General features: G+C 37.9%; 3 protein-coding genes across 4 annotated transcripts; 2 read left to right on the top strand and 1 right to left on the bottom strand.

The window, feature by feature from the left end:
• The first annotated feature begins 73 nt into the window (after positions 1-73).
• Positions 74-3,384, top strand: psmb4 (proteasome 20S subunit beta 4). The gene is made up of 7 exons (XM_043218089.1): positions 74-273; positions 857-1,063; positions 1,169-1,315; positions 1,730-1,811; positions 2,343-2,459; positions 2,578-2,666; positions 3,232-3,384. Exons 1-7 carry the CDS (start codon positions 89-91, stop codon positions 3,242-3,244), a joined length of 840 nt encoding a protein of 279 aa, XP_043074024.1. The 5' UTR covers positions 74-88; the 3' UTR covers positions 3,245-3,384.
• Positions 3,385-4,021: 637 nt separating this feature from the next.
• Positions 4,022-12,296, bottom strand: pogza (pogo transposable element derived with ZNF domain a). 2 transcript variants are annotated; one of them, XM_043218086.1, is made up of 18 exons: positions 11,575-12,296; positions 10,801-10,898; positions 10,581-10,685; positions 10,294-10,373; positions 10,108-10,201; positions 9,456-9,662; positions 9,174-9,368; positions 8,940-9,028; positions 8,431-8,780; positions 8,205-8,359; positions 8,028-8,128; positions 7,798-7,944; positions 7,463-7,597; positions 7,154-7,341; positions 6,846-7,046; positions 6,651-6,763; positions 6,524-6,548; positions 4,022-6,019 (listed from the first exon to the last, which is right to left on the bottom strand). In XM_043218086.1, the coding sequence occupies exons 2-18, from the start codon at positions 10,892-10,894 to the stop codon at positions 4,387-4,389; spliced, it is 3,912 nt and encodes a 1,303-aa protein (XP_043074021.1). In that variant the 5' UTR covers positions 10,895-10,898; positions 11,575-12,296; the 3' UTR covers positions 4,022-4,386. The 2 variants fall into 2 exon arrangements, with proteins under 2 accessions (XP_043074021.1, XP_043074022.1); XM_043218087.1 differs by having other exon boundaries at positions 6,524-6,545.
• Positions 12,297-13,628: 1,332 nt separating this feature from the next.
• On the top strand, positions 13,629-16,499 carry zgc:153441 (retinol-DH_like_SDR_c domain-containing protein). Its single transcript, XM_043218088.1, has 7 exons — positions 13,629-13,827; positions 14,330-14,464; positions 14,602-14,793; positions 14,875-15,036; positions 15,424-15,543; positions 15,661-15,865; positions 15,979-16,499. Exons 1-7 carry the CDS (start codon positions 13,734-13,736, stop codon positions 16,082-16,084), a joined length of 1,014 nt encoding a protein of 337 aa, XP_043074023.1. The 5' UTR covers positions 13,629-13,733; the 3' UTR covers positions 16,085-16,499.
• Positions 16,500-17,023: the final 524 nt, after the last annotated feature.

The following is a 17,023-nucleotide window of genomic DNA, read 5'->3' as shown; positions in this document are numbered from 1 at the left end:
CTCACTTTTGATGAGGGGCATCTGATTTCTCAGCATAACCCATTCTAAAGAAATGACCGTAAATACAAGCGTAACCCAATATCCCACAATGCCTAGCGCCTATTACAAGGAGCGCATAGCGGTAGCGTCATTTCCGTCAGTTTTGAAGATGGAGGCGAATGGACTGAAGATGAGTTTCTGGGAGAACGGACCGAAACCCGGTCAGTTTTATTCGTTCCCGGGTAACAGCAGCAGTAGTGCGGCTCCAGGATGTGGACCCATCAAACACACGCTGTAAGTTCACGGCGAGCTGTCAGGTTTCGTGCTCAGCAGTCAGCTAGATTCTGCTTTCGGTTTGCCTTTCTCTGCTGCATCATCATGGAGGAAAGTTGCTGTTTACCCCGGAAAATTGCCTCAAATTTAGTTTTTAAAATATTTTACATTATTTTTGATATGTTCTAAATACAATTCATATGTTTCTTTGTCCGCTCTTTATCTGTTGAAAAAGTAATAGTTTAATGGTTCAGTGGTAAGTTAGCTTGTTAGCAATAATGCTAATGAATAGGCAAATATCAACACCAGTGTTTAATAGACAATTTTATGTAGGCTATGCATGAGGAAGATATATATAAATACAATACATGTCTTGACATATTTGTGAACAGAAATGAGACTTATATAGACAATGATTAAAATAGAAATGTGCAATATAAAAATATTTGCGACCAGTTAATAAATAGAAATCTGCATTTGGATCAAATGCATGGAGCCTTGGTGAGCATAAGAGACTTATAAGAGAAAATAATACATACCTCAAATTTTCGAACGATAGTGTTGAAAGACAAATATTAATGTATCATGTTAAATGTTTTCTCAGCAACCCCATGGTCACGGGCACATCAGTGCTGGGTGTGAAGTTCACTGGGGGTGTGATCATTGCCGCTGACATGCTCGGCTCTTACGGCTCTCTGGCCCGCTTCCGAAACATCTCTCGACTCATGAAGGTCAACAACAACACCATCCTGGGAGCCTCGGGAGACTATGCCGACTACCAGTACCTTAAACAGGTCATTGAGCAGATGGTGTAAGTACACACACACTTGTTTGGGATTTGTTGAAATGCGTTGAAAGGTTTGAGTCCTTATATCAGTGTGTGTTAAAAGGTAGAGCTTGATGTGTGTTTGTCTAGGATTGATGAAGAGCTTCTTGGAGATGGACACAGCTATACCCCTAAAGCCATCCACTCCTGGCTCACGCGGGTCATGTACAACCGCCGCAGCAAGATGAACCCTTTGTGGAACACAGTGGTCATTGGTGGATTTTACGATGGAGAGAGGTGGGAGAGTGTCCAGACTTTTATTTGTGTTTAAATGAAAGTCAACATTCACAAAACAACATTTGATACAGTTGATATTAGCTTTGTAGTTGGTATCACTTTACATATGTATTAATTTTCTTTTATTTACAACATTTTTACGACACTATAACATTTAAACAGTTGATTGTATTCTATATTGTGTAGCACCTACCATATTACGCTGTGTATATGTTTTTATGTATATTCATTATTATTTAATTGTCAAATATTTTCAGTTGTTCACCTGTTTTTGTTTAGTTTATAACAATACAAAACTATACAGTGATGTGTATCACTGACAGATATATTAAAATTAAGGTCAGTTTTGTGAGGCAGTGATGACTTGAAGTTCTGTTATTTAACTTTAATTGATGTTTTTCTTGTCACTTTAAGCTTTCTTGGTTATGTGGACAAGTTAGGGGTTGCATATGAAGCCCCAACAGTAGCAACAGGATTTGGTGCATATTTGGCTCAGGTAAGATTTTCTTTTTTGTTTGTGAAATACTCTTGAATATTACATCATAATACCCCCAAGCCACCCTAGGTGTATATGATGTTCTTCTTTCAGACAAACAAAGTCAGTGTTTTTAAAATATTTATTTTTGCTTTTTCAAGCTTGGTAATGCTGGTGGATAGTGGCCATTATGTTGAAGTTCCGTAAATCAGATATATCAGGTTTTGTAACAAAAATATTACTAGTTTTAAAATTATAACGTAAATAACTGACTTCTGGTTATTTTCAGAGAGAACAGAGCCCCGGCTTCTTGGCTGACCTATGACTCGATGTATGACGGAAGATGCATTATACGTAGTACATCGAGTCAGAAGTCAGCCAAGAAGCTGAAAACAAACTTAAAAACTTTTAAAATCTCTGTGTTTGTCTGAAAGGAGAAAGTCATATATACCTAGGATGGTTTGGGGGTAAAATATGCCGCAATTTTGGGTGAACTGGTGAAAAGTTAAAACCTTTATTATATAAACTCATCACATTTGCTTCTTTTTGCAGCCCTTGATGAGGGAGGTGACGGAGAACAAGGTAGAAATCACGAAGGATGAGGCACGAGCACTGATAGAGAGATGCCTGAAGGTTCTGTACTACCGTGACGCCCGCTCTTACAACAGGGTAAGGCATGCTCTTCTATTTGTCCTTCATAAAAAGATCATCATCTCAGATGCAACATTTAATTGTAAAGGTGTTTCAAGAAACAGAAAATAATACATTTTCTTGGGACATTCTGTAGCATGAAATCGCCATTGTAACAGCTGAAGGTGTTGAGATTATAGGACCACTGTCATCTGAAACAAACTGGGACATCGCCCATCTGGTCAGGTAGGCTGAAATTCATTATTCATCTAAATATTTTCTCACTATTTGAGGCTTAAAAGACTTTTTATGGGATAAATATAATATACACTTCTGCTTGGAAAGGCAAGTTTGGTAAGACTTTTTTTTGAAAGTGCAGATGTACAATTAAATGTTTGAGAATAACAGTAAAAATAGTAATATTGTGAAATATTTTTACTATGTACCTTTTTTTTTTTCTAGTTTTCATATTTAAAAATGTTATCTATTTCTGCGATGGCAAAACTCCAGTCTTTCACATGATCCTTAAGAAATCATTCTAATTGATTTGGTGCTCAAAAAACCTTTATTATGATCAACGTTAAAACATTTATGCTAGTATTTTCATATTGTAATCTTCAGAAAGCTTATGAGAACATGGCCTATTTATAAATCTTTCAATTCAATGTAATGTCTCCTTGTAAAAAATCCTGACCTCAAACCTTTAATTATTCAGGGCTGTGCAAGGATGTTGTATACATTTCATTGCAGTGCATAGTAACGATGCTAATTTATTGTTTTGACTGATAACTGCTGTTTGTTTTTATTGCAGTGGTTTTGAATGAGTCTTGTTCTGCTGCCCATTTTGCCCAAATCTTCTTTGGACATGCTCTTAGCACCACCAACTCACTATTGTATTGTCAAGACTACAGTTAGATTTATTTCTTGCTCTTTTGTTATACATTAAAAAAACTTCATAAAATTGTTTGCCATGTGCTCCTTGTTCTTCTGTAACTGGTCAGTAGATAAAAAATTGAATGCATTTTGAACTCCTGTGGTATGTTCTACATCAGTGGTGCCCAATACTGTCTCTGGATATCTACCTGCAGAGTTCAGTTCCAACCCTGCTTCAGCACACCTGCCTATAACTATCAAGTGCTCCTGAAGGTCTTATCATTTGATAAAGGTTGGAGCTTGGCAGGAAGGTAGATCTCCAGAAGCAGGGTTGGGCACCACTGTTTGAATGAATGTTTTAAATTCTGCTTTCGCCAAAAGTAACTAGATAATATAGATGGGATTTTTCCAAATTTGCAAAAGTTACTGGTGGTGTTAAATAACAATCCAGAAAGTAATAATGCTGTGGTTTTCCATCAAGGATGTTTATAAATTGACAATTTCCAACTTGTTTATTGGGTTTTTTGTTCCCTATAACATGTAATGATTTAAAAAGGAAACAAGTAAAAACATTTTTTTTCAATTACAGCTGTTTTACAAACATAAAAATGCATGGTTAAAATTTTATTTTGTGGTGGGGTCAAGGAAAATGCATAGTAAAATGCCTTAAATCCCAGGTGAGGTAAAAAAAAAAGTTTGTGAATAAAGTTACATTCTACCACAAAAAGCACTTCTTAATTACATACCTAAAAGTGTTTATTATGTAATCAAGTATGTTACAGTATAACCCTAAATACAGTAGGTAATTATTTCAAATCATGTCTATTTACATTTATGCACATTATGATAATGGACCAAACCTGATGAAAAGGCACAGTGAAACTAAACCACAAAATGTAACGCGTTGCACATTTGTACTTCAATGAACAATAAAAGCCATGATGATGCAGACTTCACACTAGGAATCTTTAGCACCCATTAATGCAACAAATATTTACACATGCTAGCAATAACCTGCATTTTCATAGATACTTCACTTGAAGAGTTCATGTAATTTCAAAAATGTTCTTGACCTGTAAAGCCGACAATGCTATTACATTTGACTTAAATGATCTAAAATTTCTGATTCCTCAAACCCATGGAAAGATTCCACATCGCTGTCCTTCTCAAAGAGTTTTCTTAATGCAAGCATGCTTGATTGTGGAGAGGACAAAGATTCTGCAGAAATTATACTAGAAGTCTCAGCTTTCTGCTCAACTTTGTCTCCTTGCAATTTATTGACAAGCAGAGCTTCAGTAAAACTTTGCACCAGCTCAGAGGGTTCCTCTGGGTTTGTGCTCAAAACCTGATCAAAAGAGCGAAAAAGAAGTTTGGGCTCTGCTATAAGGACCTCCAGAACCTCAATAAGCCAGCGAGACAGCAAAAGGGCAAGGTCAGCTGATTTGGCTCCAACCAGTTCTCGTGGTGCTTTTGTCACATGCTCGCTCCAGCGAGTCTGCATAAACTCTCGTAATACTGGCCCCATACAGGCTTCAAGGGGCTGTAGACGGCGAGAGCAACTGCGTGGAATCAGGCCTGGAAGAGTATTAACACTGTTGAGTGTCACCAAGAATTCATTGGACATGTGGCCTTTGTATGTGTCCATTATCAGCAATCCTTTGCCTCCAAAACTAGGGTTGATGTGCCGACACCACACTTTGTCCAACCAAAGCTGAAGTCTTTCTTCATCTGTGAACCCTTCTGGTCTAGCCTCCAGAATAAAGAAGTCCGGCAATGAACTTGCTTGTTCCTTGAGAGGTTCACCTCTGAGGAAAACCATGGTAGGTAATGTAGTCCCATCAGCCAGGGCTGTGAACACAACATCTATGAGTGGATCTGTGGTGCCCATTAATGTAAAAGCAGACAACATGGACGACAAATCTGCAGAGGCTTCATCCAACTGCTTCGTATCTACAAAGATGGAAAGCTCATCCATGGCGCCAACAGAAGACAACCCAAAGGATTTTGATGTCACCTGCTTTTTTAGAAAGCTGCTGAAGGAGTTCTCGAGCTCCTGGGATTTATACGGTAGCGACTTGCTGGATGTGGCAAACGCCTGCAAGCCCAGATCGTGGCAAAGCAAGAAATCAACCATTGAGTTGTAGGAGATATCTTTCACACCATGACTGCTTATGAACCCGAACAGGTTAGATTCATCAATAGGCAGTTGTTGCTCACGTTGGCATAGCACCCATTCGATTAAGCTATCAGCTACCTGTGGAGACAAACCTTGTTGGCTTCCCGAGGGATCAATCTGATGCTGTCGTTTCAAAAGCAATGACTGGACTTCTTCTGGTGGAGTGTCAAAGTGATTAGCGGCCTGGGGGAACCCGCAGCAGAGGGCATACAGTACGACTTTCAACTGTGCCACGGTAAACAATTTTTCCGGTGCATGTTTTGTAGCAACTTCAGAAAGCCCTCCATTCAAAGTTAGCTTCAAAGCACTTGGATTGGCTTGGCATATTTTGTCTGGAACAGAACTTGGTTCAACAGACTGAATCAGAATGGGAAGTGATGGTGTGAAAGCAGGGCTAGCAGGGAGCGTTATTGTGTAGCTGGGTCGAGGAAGGGGGTTGGAGGAGAGAGGAAATGAGCTCCCGTCCACTTGCTTCACTTGCAAAGGCAAAAAGACCCTGTTGTTAAGCCTTCTGCCCCCTCGAAGAAGGTCCGTTGGAATGAAGACAAATCTGTAATGACAATAATTCATAAGTTACCTTTTCTGCTAAACTGAAAGTTAAATGTGTAGCAATTTAAATTTTATTGGCTTTCATTACATTGACAAAAAAATCTAAGATGTATTTCAGAAAATATTTTTGTGTAAAGGCTTTCACACCGTGTAGCTCTAGGAACTGAGGCCTAGCAACTAGCCAGCATTGTGGGTTTTGTGTTTATGAAAGTGGAATGTTAACGAATGTTTTATATGCGTTTGACCAATTAGCGCACAATTACATCACTAATAGCGCTTCCCTGTTTTAGACCCTACTCAGAAGGATCTAAATAGAACTAAATGAGTTCCTACTTTCTGCAGTGTGAACGTGCCAAAAAAAGGAGGTACTTTCAAAGTTCTAGGAACTATGAAAAGGTTCCTCTGGTGTGAAAGGTTAAAAAGAACATGAGGAAGGGTAAATGATAACAGATAATAATTTTTATGTGAACTATAACTTTTAAAACTACAAATCAAATCAACATACCTTTTATAGCCACGTGAAAATCCTTCTGAAACATAAGGAATATCATTAATAACTTGAACTTATATGTTATATGAAGTTATATGTTGACTATTAAACGCTTTTTTTGTTAGACAAATAACTAACTTACCCCGTATGGTGCAATGGCTTGATTGATGGTTAGGATAATCAGCAAGATGTTTGGCCATCAGATCTCCAACCTGAGTTTTGTATCTACATGTGGTACAGCTTAACCGCCCCTTCCTGCAAACATTTTAAGGATCATTATTAGAAAAAAACAAAACAAAAAAAAACAAGTATACCAAAAGAAGAGCGATCATCTTACTTTGGGCAGGGTTTGTATAGGGTAATATATTTTTTTGTGTTTTTGCGAGGAACGTGTACACTGATCATGTGATTGGCATATGCTCTGGAACAGCAGGTGTTGTATCGGCAGAGGGAACAGCTCACATAGGTGGGAAAATGGTTGGAAAAATATGGAATGTCATAGTTGCATTCCATGCAGAAGTGTTTTTCTGTTGGCTTGCTGGAAAAACAAGATGATAGCCACTTTTCAGGAGGTATTGATAAATATCTTTATGAAAGTGTTTTGTTAAAATAATAAATAAATATAGACAGACATCAGATACTCACCACTGACTCTGAAACTTGACCATTAGCTCCACCATGCTTTCCACTGGTTTTTTCTTTGTGGGAATAACTTTATTGGTGACATTTTGAGATGCTACAAATGTTGATGTTGTGTTTATGGGAGTCTTCAGTGGAGGTGCTACTAAATGATCTCTGTTGTCGGTACGGTCAGCATAAGCTCGGATAGTTACCTGAAACAGACAGGGAAAATAGTAATGCTATCAAACAAGCAGTTAATTAGCAATAAATCAGTAGCGGTTTTAACATCATGTAACATGACATTTGTGACTGGGAGTTAAAATATATTCTAACCCTAGTGCCAGGCACAAGACCCTCCAATTGCTTGGGCTTGACAAAGGTCCTGTGAAACTTTTGTCTGTGTTGCCACTCGTCCTTCTCATGGATGAACTGAAGTCTGCATCTGTCACAGTGCCTTGCTGCTTTTTTCTGGATGCACAAACACATTTATCAGCCAATGTTAACATTTATAAGAAAAAAAAAACAATAACCAAATCAGTAGCCAATCTCTATTTGATATTCTTAAGTTTAGTCATAGTTCTGAAATGTCTTTCCATATTAATAATGACTGAATATCTCAACTGTTATCTATAGTAAAAGCCTGTTGTAGTGCGAAGCACTTTCTTTACCTGATGTCTAGTAAAGTGCATTTGGAAACCGCCGCAAGACCTAAACACTTTTAAGCAAAAGGGACACATCAAGATGCAGGTGTTCTTGTGCTTCTCTGCAAAGTGGCTTATGACATCTTCGTAAAAGGAGGAGCGGAACTCGCACACCTGAGGTCCACAAGAAAAATTGATTCACACAAACGTTTTCAGGACAAAAGAAAAACAAAGCCTGAATACACCAAATCATTCACCTGACACATGTAGGGCATCTCGCCAGGCTTGTGCGCATGTTTCATGTGGTTCAAAAAGAGAGGTTCGTTCTCAAAGGACCACTCACAGATCTTGCACACTTCTGTATAACAGAATATTTATAAATGTACAGGTTCAAAACCTAATTATCATACATATTAAAATATTTTGAGACTCACTTGAGGACTCTGCTTTGTTATGGACCGTCTCAACATGGCACTGCAGCCGGAAAGGTGTTGAGAAGTTTCTGTAGCAGTGCTGGCACATAGTATGAAAGTCTACTTCCCCTGTTTGTCGCTCCAACTCCATGTGATGTTTTGTGTGGTTCATCAGCCTTTAAAATGAGGGTTGAAAGATGAAAAATCTATCTATACCACCAATTCTCTTCAAAAAAACCCAGCTTACTTGATGTTGCCCTTCACTTTCTTGTCACAAAGTTGGCATTTCATCGTGACAGGCTCTGCATTGGGTCTTACTGGTGCAGGCTGGCCAGGGTGCTGCCCATAGAAGAAGTCTTCAACTAACATGATCATTCTGCCCTGCTCATCAAAATCCCCAGAGCGAGGATTAGGCGCTCCTTCGGGTATTTCAGAAGTGGTGACGTGTTTGAGAGATGTTTCTGAAGATGCGGAGAAGGAAACTGGAGTTTTAGATGTGGAGGGGTTTGAGTGGGTTTTGTCACTCGGGCGCTTGATCCTTTTTCTAGCTTGGGCTGTCAGGTCCCGGATGCTTTTAATAAGTTCTTGATTGCATTGCTGGAGAATGGGGAACAAGATAAATTAACATAAAGACCTCTGCGAAAGGTTTAAATAATTACCACAACAGAGGTTCAAAAGCAAAAATGGTTCAAACCCGCTGATTTAAAGTATTGTTCATATGCATTTCATCTCAAAGGAGTATGAATAAAAACTTACACAGTAGTATCCACGGAGAGACTGAAATCTTTGATAAAAGGCTTTACAGCGAACACAGAATTTTGATGAATTGAAGCCTCTCTTCAATGCTGAAAAACAAAAACACTTCTCTCAATTCCTTCTCAAAGACTTCTTCATAAGATAGTTTTCCTATGAAAAAATGTTGTCGTCATTATCTCTACAAAGGCATATGACTTCTGAAAAATCTGCATTGAATCATAAAAAGGTTCTGACCGTTAGATGCTGCGGCAGGAGCAGGTTTTGAGACCTGAAAAAGACCACCAGACAGAAGAGGGGCTGGAGCTCTGTTTGTTATATTGCTTTGGATGGTGACTGCTTTGTTTGGCTGCATAAACGAACTCACTCCTTGACCGGCGGCTGCAGGTGCTCCAGTTAACTTTGTTAACTTTATTACTTTTATTGTTGTTCCTAATAAAATAACAAAACAAACATGGGGTAAATCATCTAAAAAGCTTCACTTGTAAAATCTAAAGCATAAACTGCATAAACTGTCACCTGTGTTTGTGGCTGGTAGGATGTTGGAGGGTGTCATGTTTAGATTGGTCACTCCAGGGGCTGTTGAAGTGATGCTTTGTAAATTTGAGGGGTTGTTGATGGTCAAAGTGACTGGGATCTGCAATGTAGAGATTTTTCCAGGGGTTGCTTGCCGTGCTGAACTCGCTGGGGTAACCATCCGAGGAGCGATTAACTGTGGTGTCTGAGCTGAAGAGAAGAGACAAAAAGGTTTTTCAACAACATTTTTGAGCAGAAGACGAATATAATATAGATGCATGAACACTCAGAATTTGTACATGCTACCATGTTCTTTTTTTTGTATTGTGATACAGTGCATTTAAGTGTAAAAGATTATTGCAAAGTGAAAAATTGGTGGTTGACAGTATTTTGAAATGTGGCCCTTCCAGGTAAATGTAAAGGAGTATGGTTTAAGCAGCAAAATGAATGAGGAATGTCATTTTAACCAGAAAACTGAACTATGATCATTTTATTTGATTAAACGTTGAGGTAAAAACAAAAATTCAACATATGCATGAATGAATACATCAAATAGACAGCGTGAATTTTCATTTTTAATGCTATCTTTAAAGACAGCAATGCATTCTGCAAAGTGTGTATGAAAGTAAATGTCAAAAAAAACGTTATGACTTACCAGACGTCAGAAAACTAATCGGCTGTCCATTCAAAAAGTAACCAAGTGATGTTCCCAAACTCATTGAGCCTCCCAAAGACTGTCCTGGATTAGGCTAAAACAGATGATCATCACATAAATACAACACTTCTATATGCACACAGAAGGTTAAATGCCTTATTGATACTAAAAAGATACAACTGAAACCTGTGCCCTGATGAAGATAGTTTGGCCACCTGCAACTCCAGCAGGTTGGGTAGCACTGGGCAGCAACGTACCAGCAGAAGCTAGAGGGAAAAACAAAACACTTGGTTGTTTCTTTCCACATTAAAGCCCCACAGCTACTGTTTTTACAGTGATTCTGCAGTGTTTTTGATCACAAACTAATGACCACTAGGTGTCAGTACAAGAAAAGGAAGTTGTACGCTTAATTAGATAGCCAAGGCTACAAGGCTTTGGAATATTGTTTGGATGCATGCCAGTTTGGTCCTTACCAGACATCACAGGCACAGCTTGATTTGTGAGGTCAGCAGTAGCCGATGTTGCTTCAGAGGTGCCATCAGACTGTATTGGTATCAGTGCACTATTGCCACTTGATTCTACAGTAAACAAATAAATAAAATACATGAAACACATTTTCTGACTAAATGATACTCATTAAACCCTTGAAAGCCATTTAAACAATACATAAAAGTGTTTTATCATTGTAATTACCTTCGTTATATATCTGCTCCCTGTTGTCAGCAAAACTCTGGCATGGCTCTAGATCATCTTCATCACATTGCATGTAAAGGTCAGATTCTGCCATGTTTCTGTAAACAAATACTGATGCTTAGCTATATAGTGTCCACTCCTGTCAACAAGACTGGTAATGTTTGTGGCTAAACATAAAATAACAATCTGTTTGACAGCTATAAACTGACAATAATACATTACTGTCGTCGTCGTTGTTGTTATTATTATTAAATAAAAAAGCAAACATGGCCATATGAATCGAATTATGTATTTTCATATACACATATTTTTGTATTAATAATATATTTCACCACAGAACAGGAAATGTGCTAATAATATAGTAGAGAGAATTGGAAATGTAAATGTAAATGCCTGTAAATGTTATTTATTTTAGTTGTCAGTGCTTGTTCTGTGGCGGCTCAACTCAAAGTTATACATAATTAAATTACTTTCTGTCATACTTTGGACAAAATCACACGAATCAGCAGCTAAACTGATTCCTTGACTCGGCATCTACATCCTGTCACAACACACGAGCCCTTTAACGCCATGACAGACGCACGCGCGCGCGCGATCCTCCCGTAGAGTGCGCGCGCTCCCCGCGCTAGCAGGCTAACCGCGCTCGTGCGCGACCCCGTGCAGCTGTGAATGCATAGCTACAAGGGCTAGCATTTCACCCGGCTGAACAACTTTTAACAACTTCTTTACGAACACCGACGCGCTGCTTCCCGAGAGGAGAAAGGACGCTCTTACCTCGTGCACGGTTTTGCATACGCGCACGATATTATGCAAATGTACAATGCGTTATTTCCTCTGATTCTTCGCGGGCTTTGCCATGATGGAAAAACAATGATCCCTGTTCTGCAGACGTTTTCCCCCTGTTTGCTCGCGGTGGTGGGCGAAACATTTAAAAACGTCACTTCCACGAGCGTTTCCCTGCACGCTGATTGGTTGCGATATTTGCGAGAAAGCAGGGTTGATCGCGATTATTCATTATTTAATTAAAAAAGCAAATAAAGCAGTAAATGTTCACGCTAGCGAAGACTCATTTTTACAGTACACGCATATAATGATATGAAAAGGTAATGGAGTATCGCTTCCAGTGATAAACGTTAATGCAATAATCCCCTTTTATCAAAACAATTTACTGTAAATTATAGCAAACATATTTTCCAGTTTTTTGATCATTGGTCATGCTATCTGCCACATTGATTTGCTTGTTTTATAACGGCGGGTTTTATCTCCACTAAACATTATGTACAGCCCCTAGCTTAGCCAGCTAAATGGTGTAGGCAAATAATCCAGCATTACCACCCTAACCCTGTACAACCCGAACGACACAAACTCACGAGTCGATCATCGAAAGGAAAACGTGGGTTCAGTTCATGCTAGTCTCGCGCCATAATTAATAGTTTCAGCACAGTCGTTTTCTTTTCGTAATAGGGTTGACTTTGCTTTCACTAATTCCAAGATGGCGCTCGATGTTTAGAAGTCAGAAATACATTACTGGCATAAGACATTAAATGGTTGCATCCAAATATTTCTTAATTGAAACACCAGCTCTTTCATATCAAAACGAACATATTTCTCCAAAAGTGCCAAAAGAGTTTTGCGATTTTAAAGAAAGAATTGGTGTTTTGTTTAATCATTGCTGTAACGCTCATGATAAAGAAAGACGTCCCTCATGTTTTATCGGATTGTTCAGTTTATACTGAACAGAATTTGGATTTTAAATGGCCTCCTCTGGAGATTTTCCCTATTTTCGTTTTGTTCTAATTTCATACCTTAAAAGCTGAAGCAGCTGTGTTTTTAAATGATGTGACAATTTGTCATCAATTTGTTTTAAAACAGAACAGCTTTAAAATTCACCTATATGTGTATTTTATGTATAAAGTTAGTATGGGCATACGGTTTCATGGATGTATGGCTTTTTTTATCGTCCATGGAACCTTTCCATTGCACAAAAGGTTCTTTAGTGGAAAAAAATGTTCTTTAGAAAATGATCTTCACATAAAAAATAAATAAATAAATAAATAAATAAATAAATAAATAAATAAAAATCTCTTCTCTAAAAAAATAAAAATTTTAGGACCAAGTAAAGAAAAAATGTTTCTTGCATTTAAACCAGTTCTTATTTTTTGCACATAAATCAATACCCATTCTTAAAATCCATAGGAAAATTGTAAGTGAAAGAATGTCCAAGTAGCCTATTTTGCAACAGTCATTGGATAAACTGCTATCTATTTTAGCCTGGGACTGAATTAAAAAAAATAAATAAATAAAACTAGATCATATTCAAGTGCATGCGTCTTGTTAACAAAGTTATATGATTATAACAATAGATTAAGATGTAATAAGATACATTTCAAAATATATACAACCCTGACATTCATTTTCGTCAAATTTTTCATATCCAAACATTTACATATGTATGATCATGGTAGCTATAATAACACCATCAAAATAGTGCCAAACCATTGGTTAAGGCTATAGGAGGAAAGGCCACATGACCCACACAATATACCTCAAAAAGCTTTTAAAGCTTAAAAGATCAAGAGCTGTTCTCAAACACCCTAGTCTGCACGAATGAAGTTAATCTTAAAACCAAAACACTTTTTTCATCCAACGGAAATCTCTTGTGTTAAAGTTTTCTGTTTTAAAAGCATAAAATGTCGAGATCACTGTTTTTGTTATTCACATTTCTGTCTGAGCGTAAGCCATGGAATCTAACATGATCTTGACTTAATCTTCTTATAAAACCTTGACCCAGCCTTAAACGCAGGGTGCTTAGATGTGTCAGCCGGCACTGAGCTTGACGGTGGCCGTGCAGATTTTTGTAAGCAAAGAAAAGAATCACTGTACGACAGAAAATAAAATGAAAGCAGAGCTGACAGCACATCACAGCAGATGACATGTATCTCTTTATTCAAGTAACTCAACTGTGGGAGGAGCTGAAGTCAAATCGTCTCGCCAAATACGGCACAGTAACTGCGGTCACAGCTATTAGTAAGTTACATAATGTCATTTCCTCTCATTCTAACTGTCGGTGGGCTAAAATAACATTTCAGTCAGCTATAAACTAATATAATTTCTTCCATATATTGTAGAATATAAAAATGCAGAGCTACTGCGCTGATTGTAAAGTGTTGTGGCTCAAAAGGTATTTAACAGCTTAAGGGATTTGGTTCATTTTTTGAGGAATCTAATAGAATTCAGAAGCTCTGTAATCATATTTTTTCCAATCCACAGTAACATCAAATCCACATAAATTGGATATTTGTTCGGTTTATACAGAAAATGTACACATTTATAGCATTAATATTTCAAAATAAAGTTTTCTTTGTATTATGGACAAATATGGATTTGAGCCAACTCTCCAACAGCGCCAGATCTACACCAGAAGCACTTTGTCATATTTTCGAAAGCTGTGTAGAGCACAGTTACAACATGCAGAATCCCCTTGGATGTGAATGAAAGAATGTGGCTCATGTTAGACCTTCAAAAACAGGTTTGGTTCTGCTGAGAAAATGGATTGCAGGTGGAGTTTGCTGCTGTCGTGTACGACTGGATGGGAAGACAGTCATCATTACTGGTGCCAACACTGGCATTGGAAAAGAGACGGCGCGTGACTTGGCCATGAGAGGTAAACGCGCTGTTGAAATGTTTTGTCATTTTATCCTTACAACACCACTGAAAGATCAGATGTTTTGGAGGATTGTAGGAATTTAAGGTGCACCTTGCATCGCAGAGTGATGGACAATAGCATCTGTTTTTTTCCAGGGGCTCGGGTTGTGATGGCTTGTCGAGATCTGTCAAAAGCAGAAAAGGCTGCTACAGAGATTCGCAGATTTACAGGAAATGGAAACATAGTGGTTCGTCACTTAAACCTCTCATCTCTGCTCTCCGTGCGCCAGTTTGTGAATGAATTCACTGCCACTGAGGAACGGCTGGATATACTTATTAACAATGCTGGTGAGACCTTTGACCTCGTTTTTGGTTAAGAAACAAATCACACTTTATCGCTGCTTATTTTTTTGTGAACAAACCCTTTAGGAGTGATGATGTGCCCTAAAAGCCTTACAGAGGATGGCTATGAAACCCAGTTTGCTGTCAATCATTTGGGCCATTTCCTCCTGACTGTCCTGCTCCTGGACGTGCTGAAGAAGTCTAGTCCTAGTCGAATTATTAACGTATCCAGTATTGCTCACAAAGGAGGTAAAGTGCACCCATTAACATCTTAGCTTTACATCTTTTAGTTGTGAGGCTATCGATAAAACTTTTGCTGTGCGTAATAAACAAAATATATCAGACGAAAATATCCATGTTTAATCTAGTGTATATCAAGAATGTCAGTAGAAATTATGAAATCATTGATGATACTGTTAGGATCACAAATACATCTCTGATATTATAATTCTAAATGTTTAAATAATAATAAAAAAGCAGTCATTTTAAATGCTCCATTTATTGAATTTAGTGAATTTATATACTGAAGATGTGAAAGATGCATATACATTTTCATGTCTGCTAAAGATTACAGAATTATTAATTAATTTTGTAAATGAGAATGCATATCCATGTATCATATGACCTTGCTTGTAGGTAAGATCCACTTTGATGACCTTAACTTCAACAAAGCGCCGTACGATTCCTTAGTCAGTTACAGGCAGAGCAAACTTGCCAACCTGCTGTTTACTCGAGAATTAGCGCGGAGGATTAAAGGTTTGTGCACTCATCCCCATTACATCAGTCACGTAGAAACATAGAAAATGCTTTAAAAACTCTTTTTCAACTGAACATTGCGTTAAGCTTGTTTATTCCTGCTCTGTTTTTAATCAGAGTCTGGTGTATCAGTGTACTCTCTTCACCCTGGAGTAATCCGCACTGAACTGGGACGTTACGTGCAGACTCGCCACCCACTGCTCAGCGCTCTGCTGTCTTTTCCTGCTTTCTTACTGATGAAAACTCCCAGTCAAGGAGCCCAGACTTCTGTTTACTGTGCAGTTGCTGAAGGGCTGGAGTCTCACAGTGGCTGCTATTTCAGGTGAGCTCTTAATACTAATATTCGTAAGTTTGTATTTAAATTGTGACTAAATATTTTATCTCTTTCTAATATGTATATTCTTGACATCGAATGACAATGAGATCTGTTTGCAGCGATTGTAAACTGAAGGAACCCGCTCCTGAAGGTAAAGATGATCTCGCTGCCCTGCGATTGTGGCAGATAAGTGCAAAACTCGTCGGCTACAACGAAGAGAACTGACAAGCAAGCTCTATTCATAATACCAAATGCCTATATAGGAATGCTTTGAATGCAGCTATCAACACACAGATCATCTTTTCCATCTTTGCTGATTTTTTTTAAAAAAGCAAAACTTTATTTAATTGAATTTATGATTATTGATGGTTTAATCTAGAATGTTTTTGTCTGGATTCGTACTGTAGTACTGTGTTGCCCACCTGCCCATGACAGCTGATGTAATTTTACATTTTAAATGTTTTGAAATCTCATTTAATGAGTAATAAATGTTTCATTAAGGAATATCTTACTTAAGTAAAATAAAAGACACTAAAATGTTGTGATGAATCGTTTTTCTGTGTCGAATCTTTCAAATAAATTAGTTCACGGCAATAAAGGACTTACTGAAGGGATATTTTAATGCTGGTAATGTATAAGTATTTCCTTTGAGGACTCATAAATTGTTGATGATATAGTTATTGTATCACTAATGGTTTAAAATAAAATTCAAAACACTTAATAAAGTGGTGTAGCGTGGTTGTGTCCGATTAGTGATGTTTTTCTGAGTAGACTATTTGAATCATCAGTATCACTGAAATATAACATTCATAATATTATAACAAAAAATATTTTTAAAAAAATGACCAGCATAAGCTGTTAATGATCATATGATTTTTTTTTATAATTTATACAAGCGTTTAAATAAATTGTAACTTAAAGTAACCACGGTATTAAGCACGTGAATAAATAATAATACAAGCTGGTTAAATGCGAGCGCTCCAGTAATAAGCTCGCATTGCGCTCCCGTACGAGAAACCCTCCCAAACATGGCGGTTTACTTACTCCGCTTTACGTAGGGGCCTTGAATTATGGGATATTCGTATGCTCTACGAGCTGTTACCAGATCAGCTGAGCTAGTTAATTAAACCTGCAAGACCGAGACCAGCGGAACTAGTCACAGTT

The sequence above is a fragment of the Puntigrus tetrazona genome, chromosome 19 (genome assembly GCF_018831695.1).
Source record: "Puntigrus tetrazona isolate hp1 chromosome 19, ASM1883169v1, whole genome shotgun sequence".
Classification (NCBI taxonomy): domain Eukaryota; kingdom Metazoa; phylum Chordata; class Actinopteri; order Cypriniformes; family Cyprinidae; genus Puntigrus; species Puntigrus tetrazona.
This window is presented reverse-complemented; position numbering and strand designations above follow the sequence as displayed.

Coding starts and splice junctions, on each gene's coding strand:
- psmb4 (XM_043218089.1), top strand. CDS start 89: ATGCCTAGCGCCTATTACAAGGAGCGCATAGCGGTAGCGTCATTTCCG. Junction 1,064..1,168: donor CAGGTCATTGAGCAGATGGT/GTAAGTACACAC, acceptor GTGTTTGTCTAG/GATTGATGAAGAGCTTCTTG. Junction 2,460..2,577: donor ACGCCCGCTCTTACAACAGG/GTAAGGCATGCT, acceptor GACATTCTGTAG/CATGAAATCGCCATTGTAAC.
- pogza (XM_043218086.1), bottom strand. CDS start 10,894: ATGGCAGAATCTGACCTTTACATGCAATGTGATGAAGATGATCTAGAG. Junction 9,369..9,455: donor CCTACCAGCCACAAACACAG/GTGACAGTTTAT, acceptor TTATTTTATTAG/GAACAACAATAAAAGTAATA. Junction 8,360..8,430: donor AAAGTGAAGGGCAACATCAA/GTAAGCTGGGTT, acceptor CTCATTTTAAAG/GCTGATGAACCACACAAAAC.
- zgc:153441 (XM_043218088.1), top strand. CDS start 13,734: ATGTATCTCTTTATTCAAGTAACTCAACTGTGGGAGGAGCTGAAGTCA. Junction 14,465..14,601: donor GCGTGACTTGGCCATGAGAG/GTAAACGCGCTG, acceptor GTTTTTTTCCAG/GGGCTCGGGTTGTGATGGCT. Junction 15,037..15,423: donor CAGTATTGCTCACAAAGGAG/GTAAAGTGCACC, acceptor CCTTGCTTGTAG/GTAAGATCCACTTTGATGAC.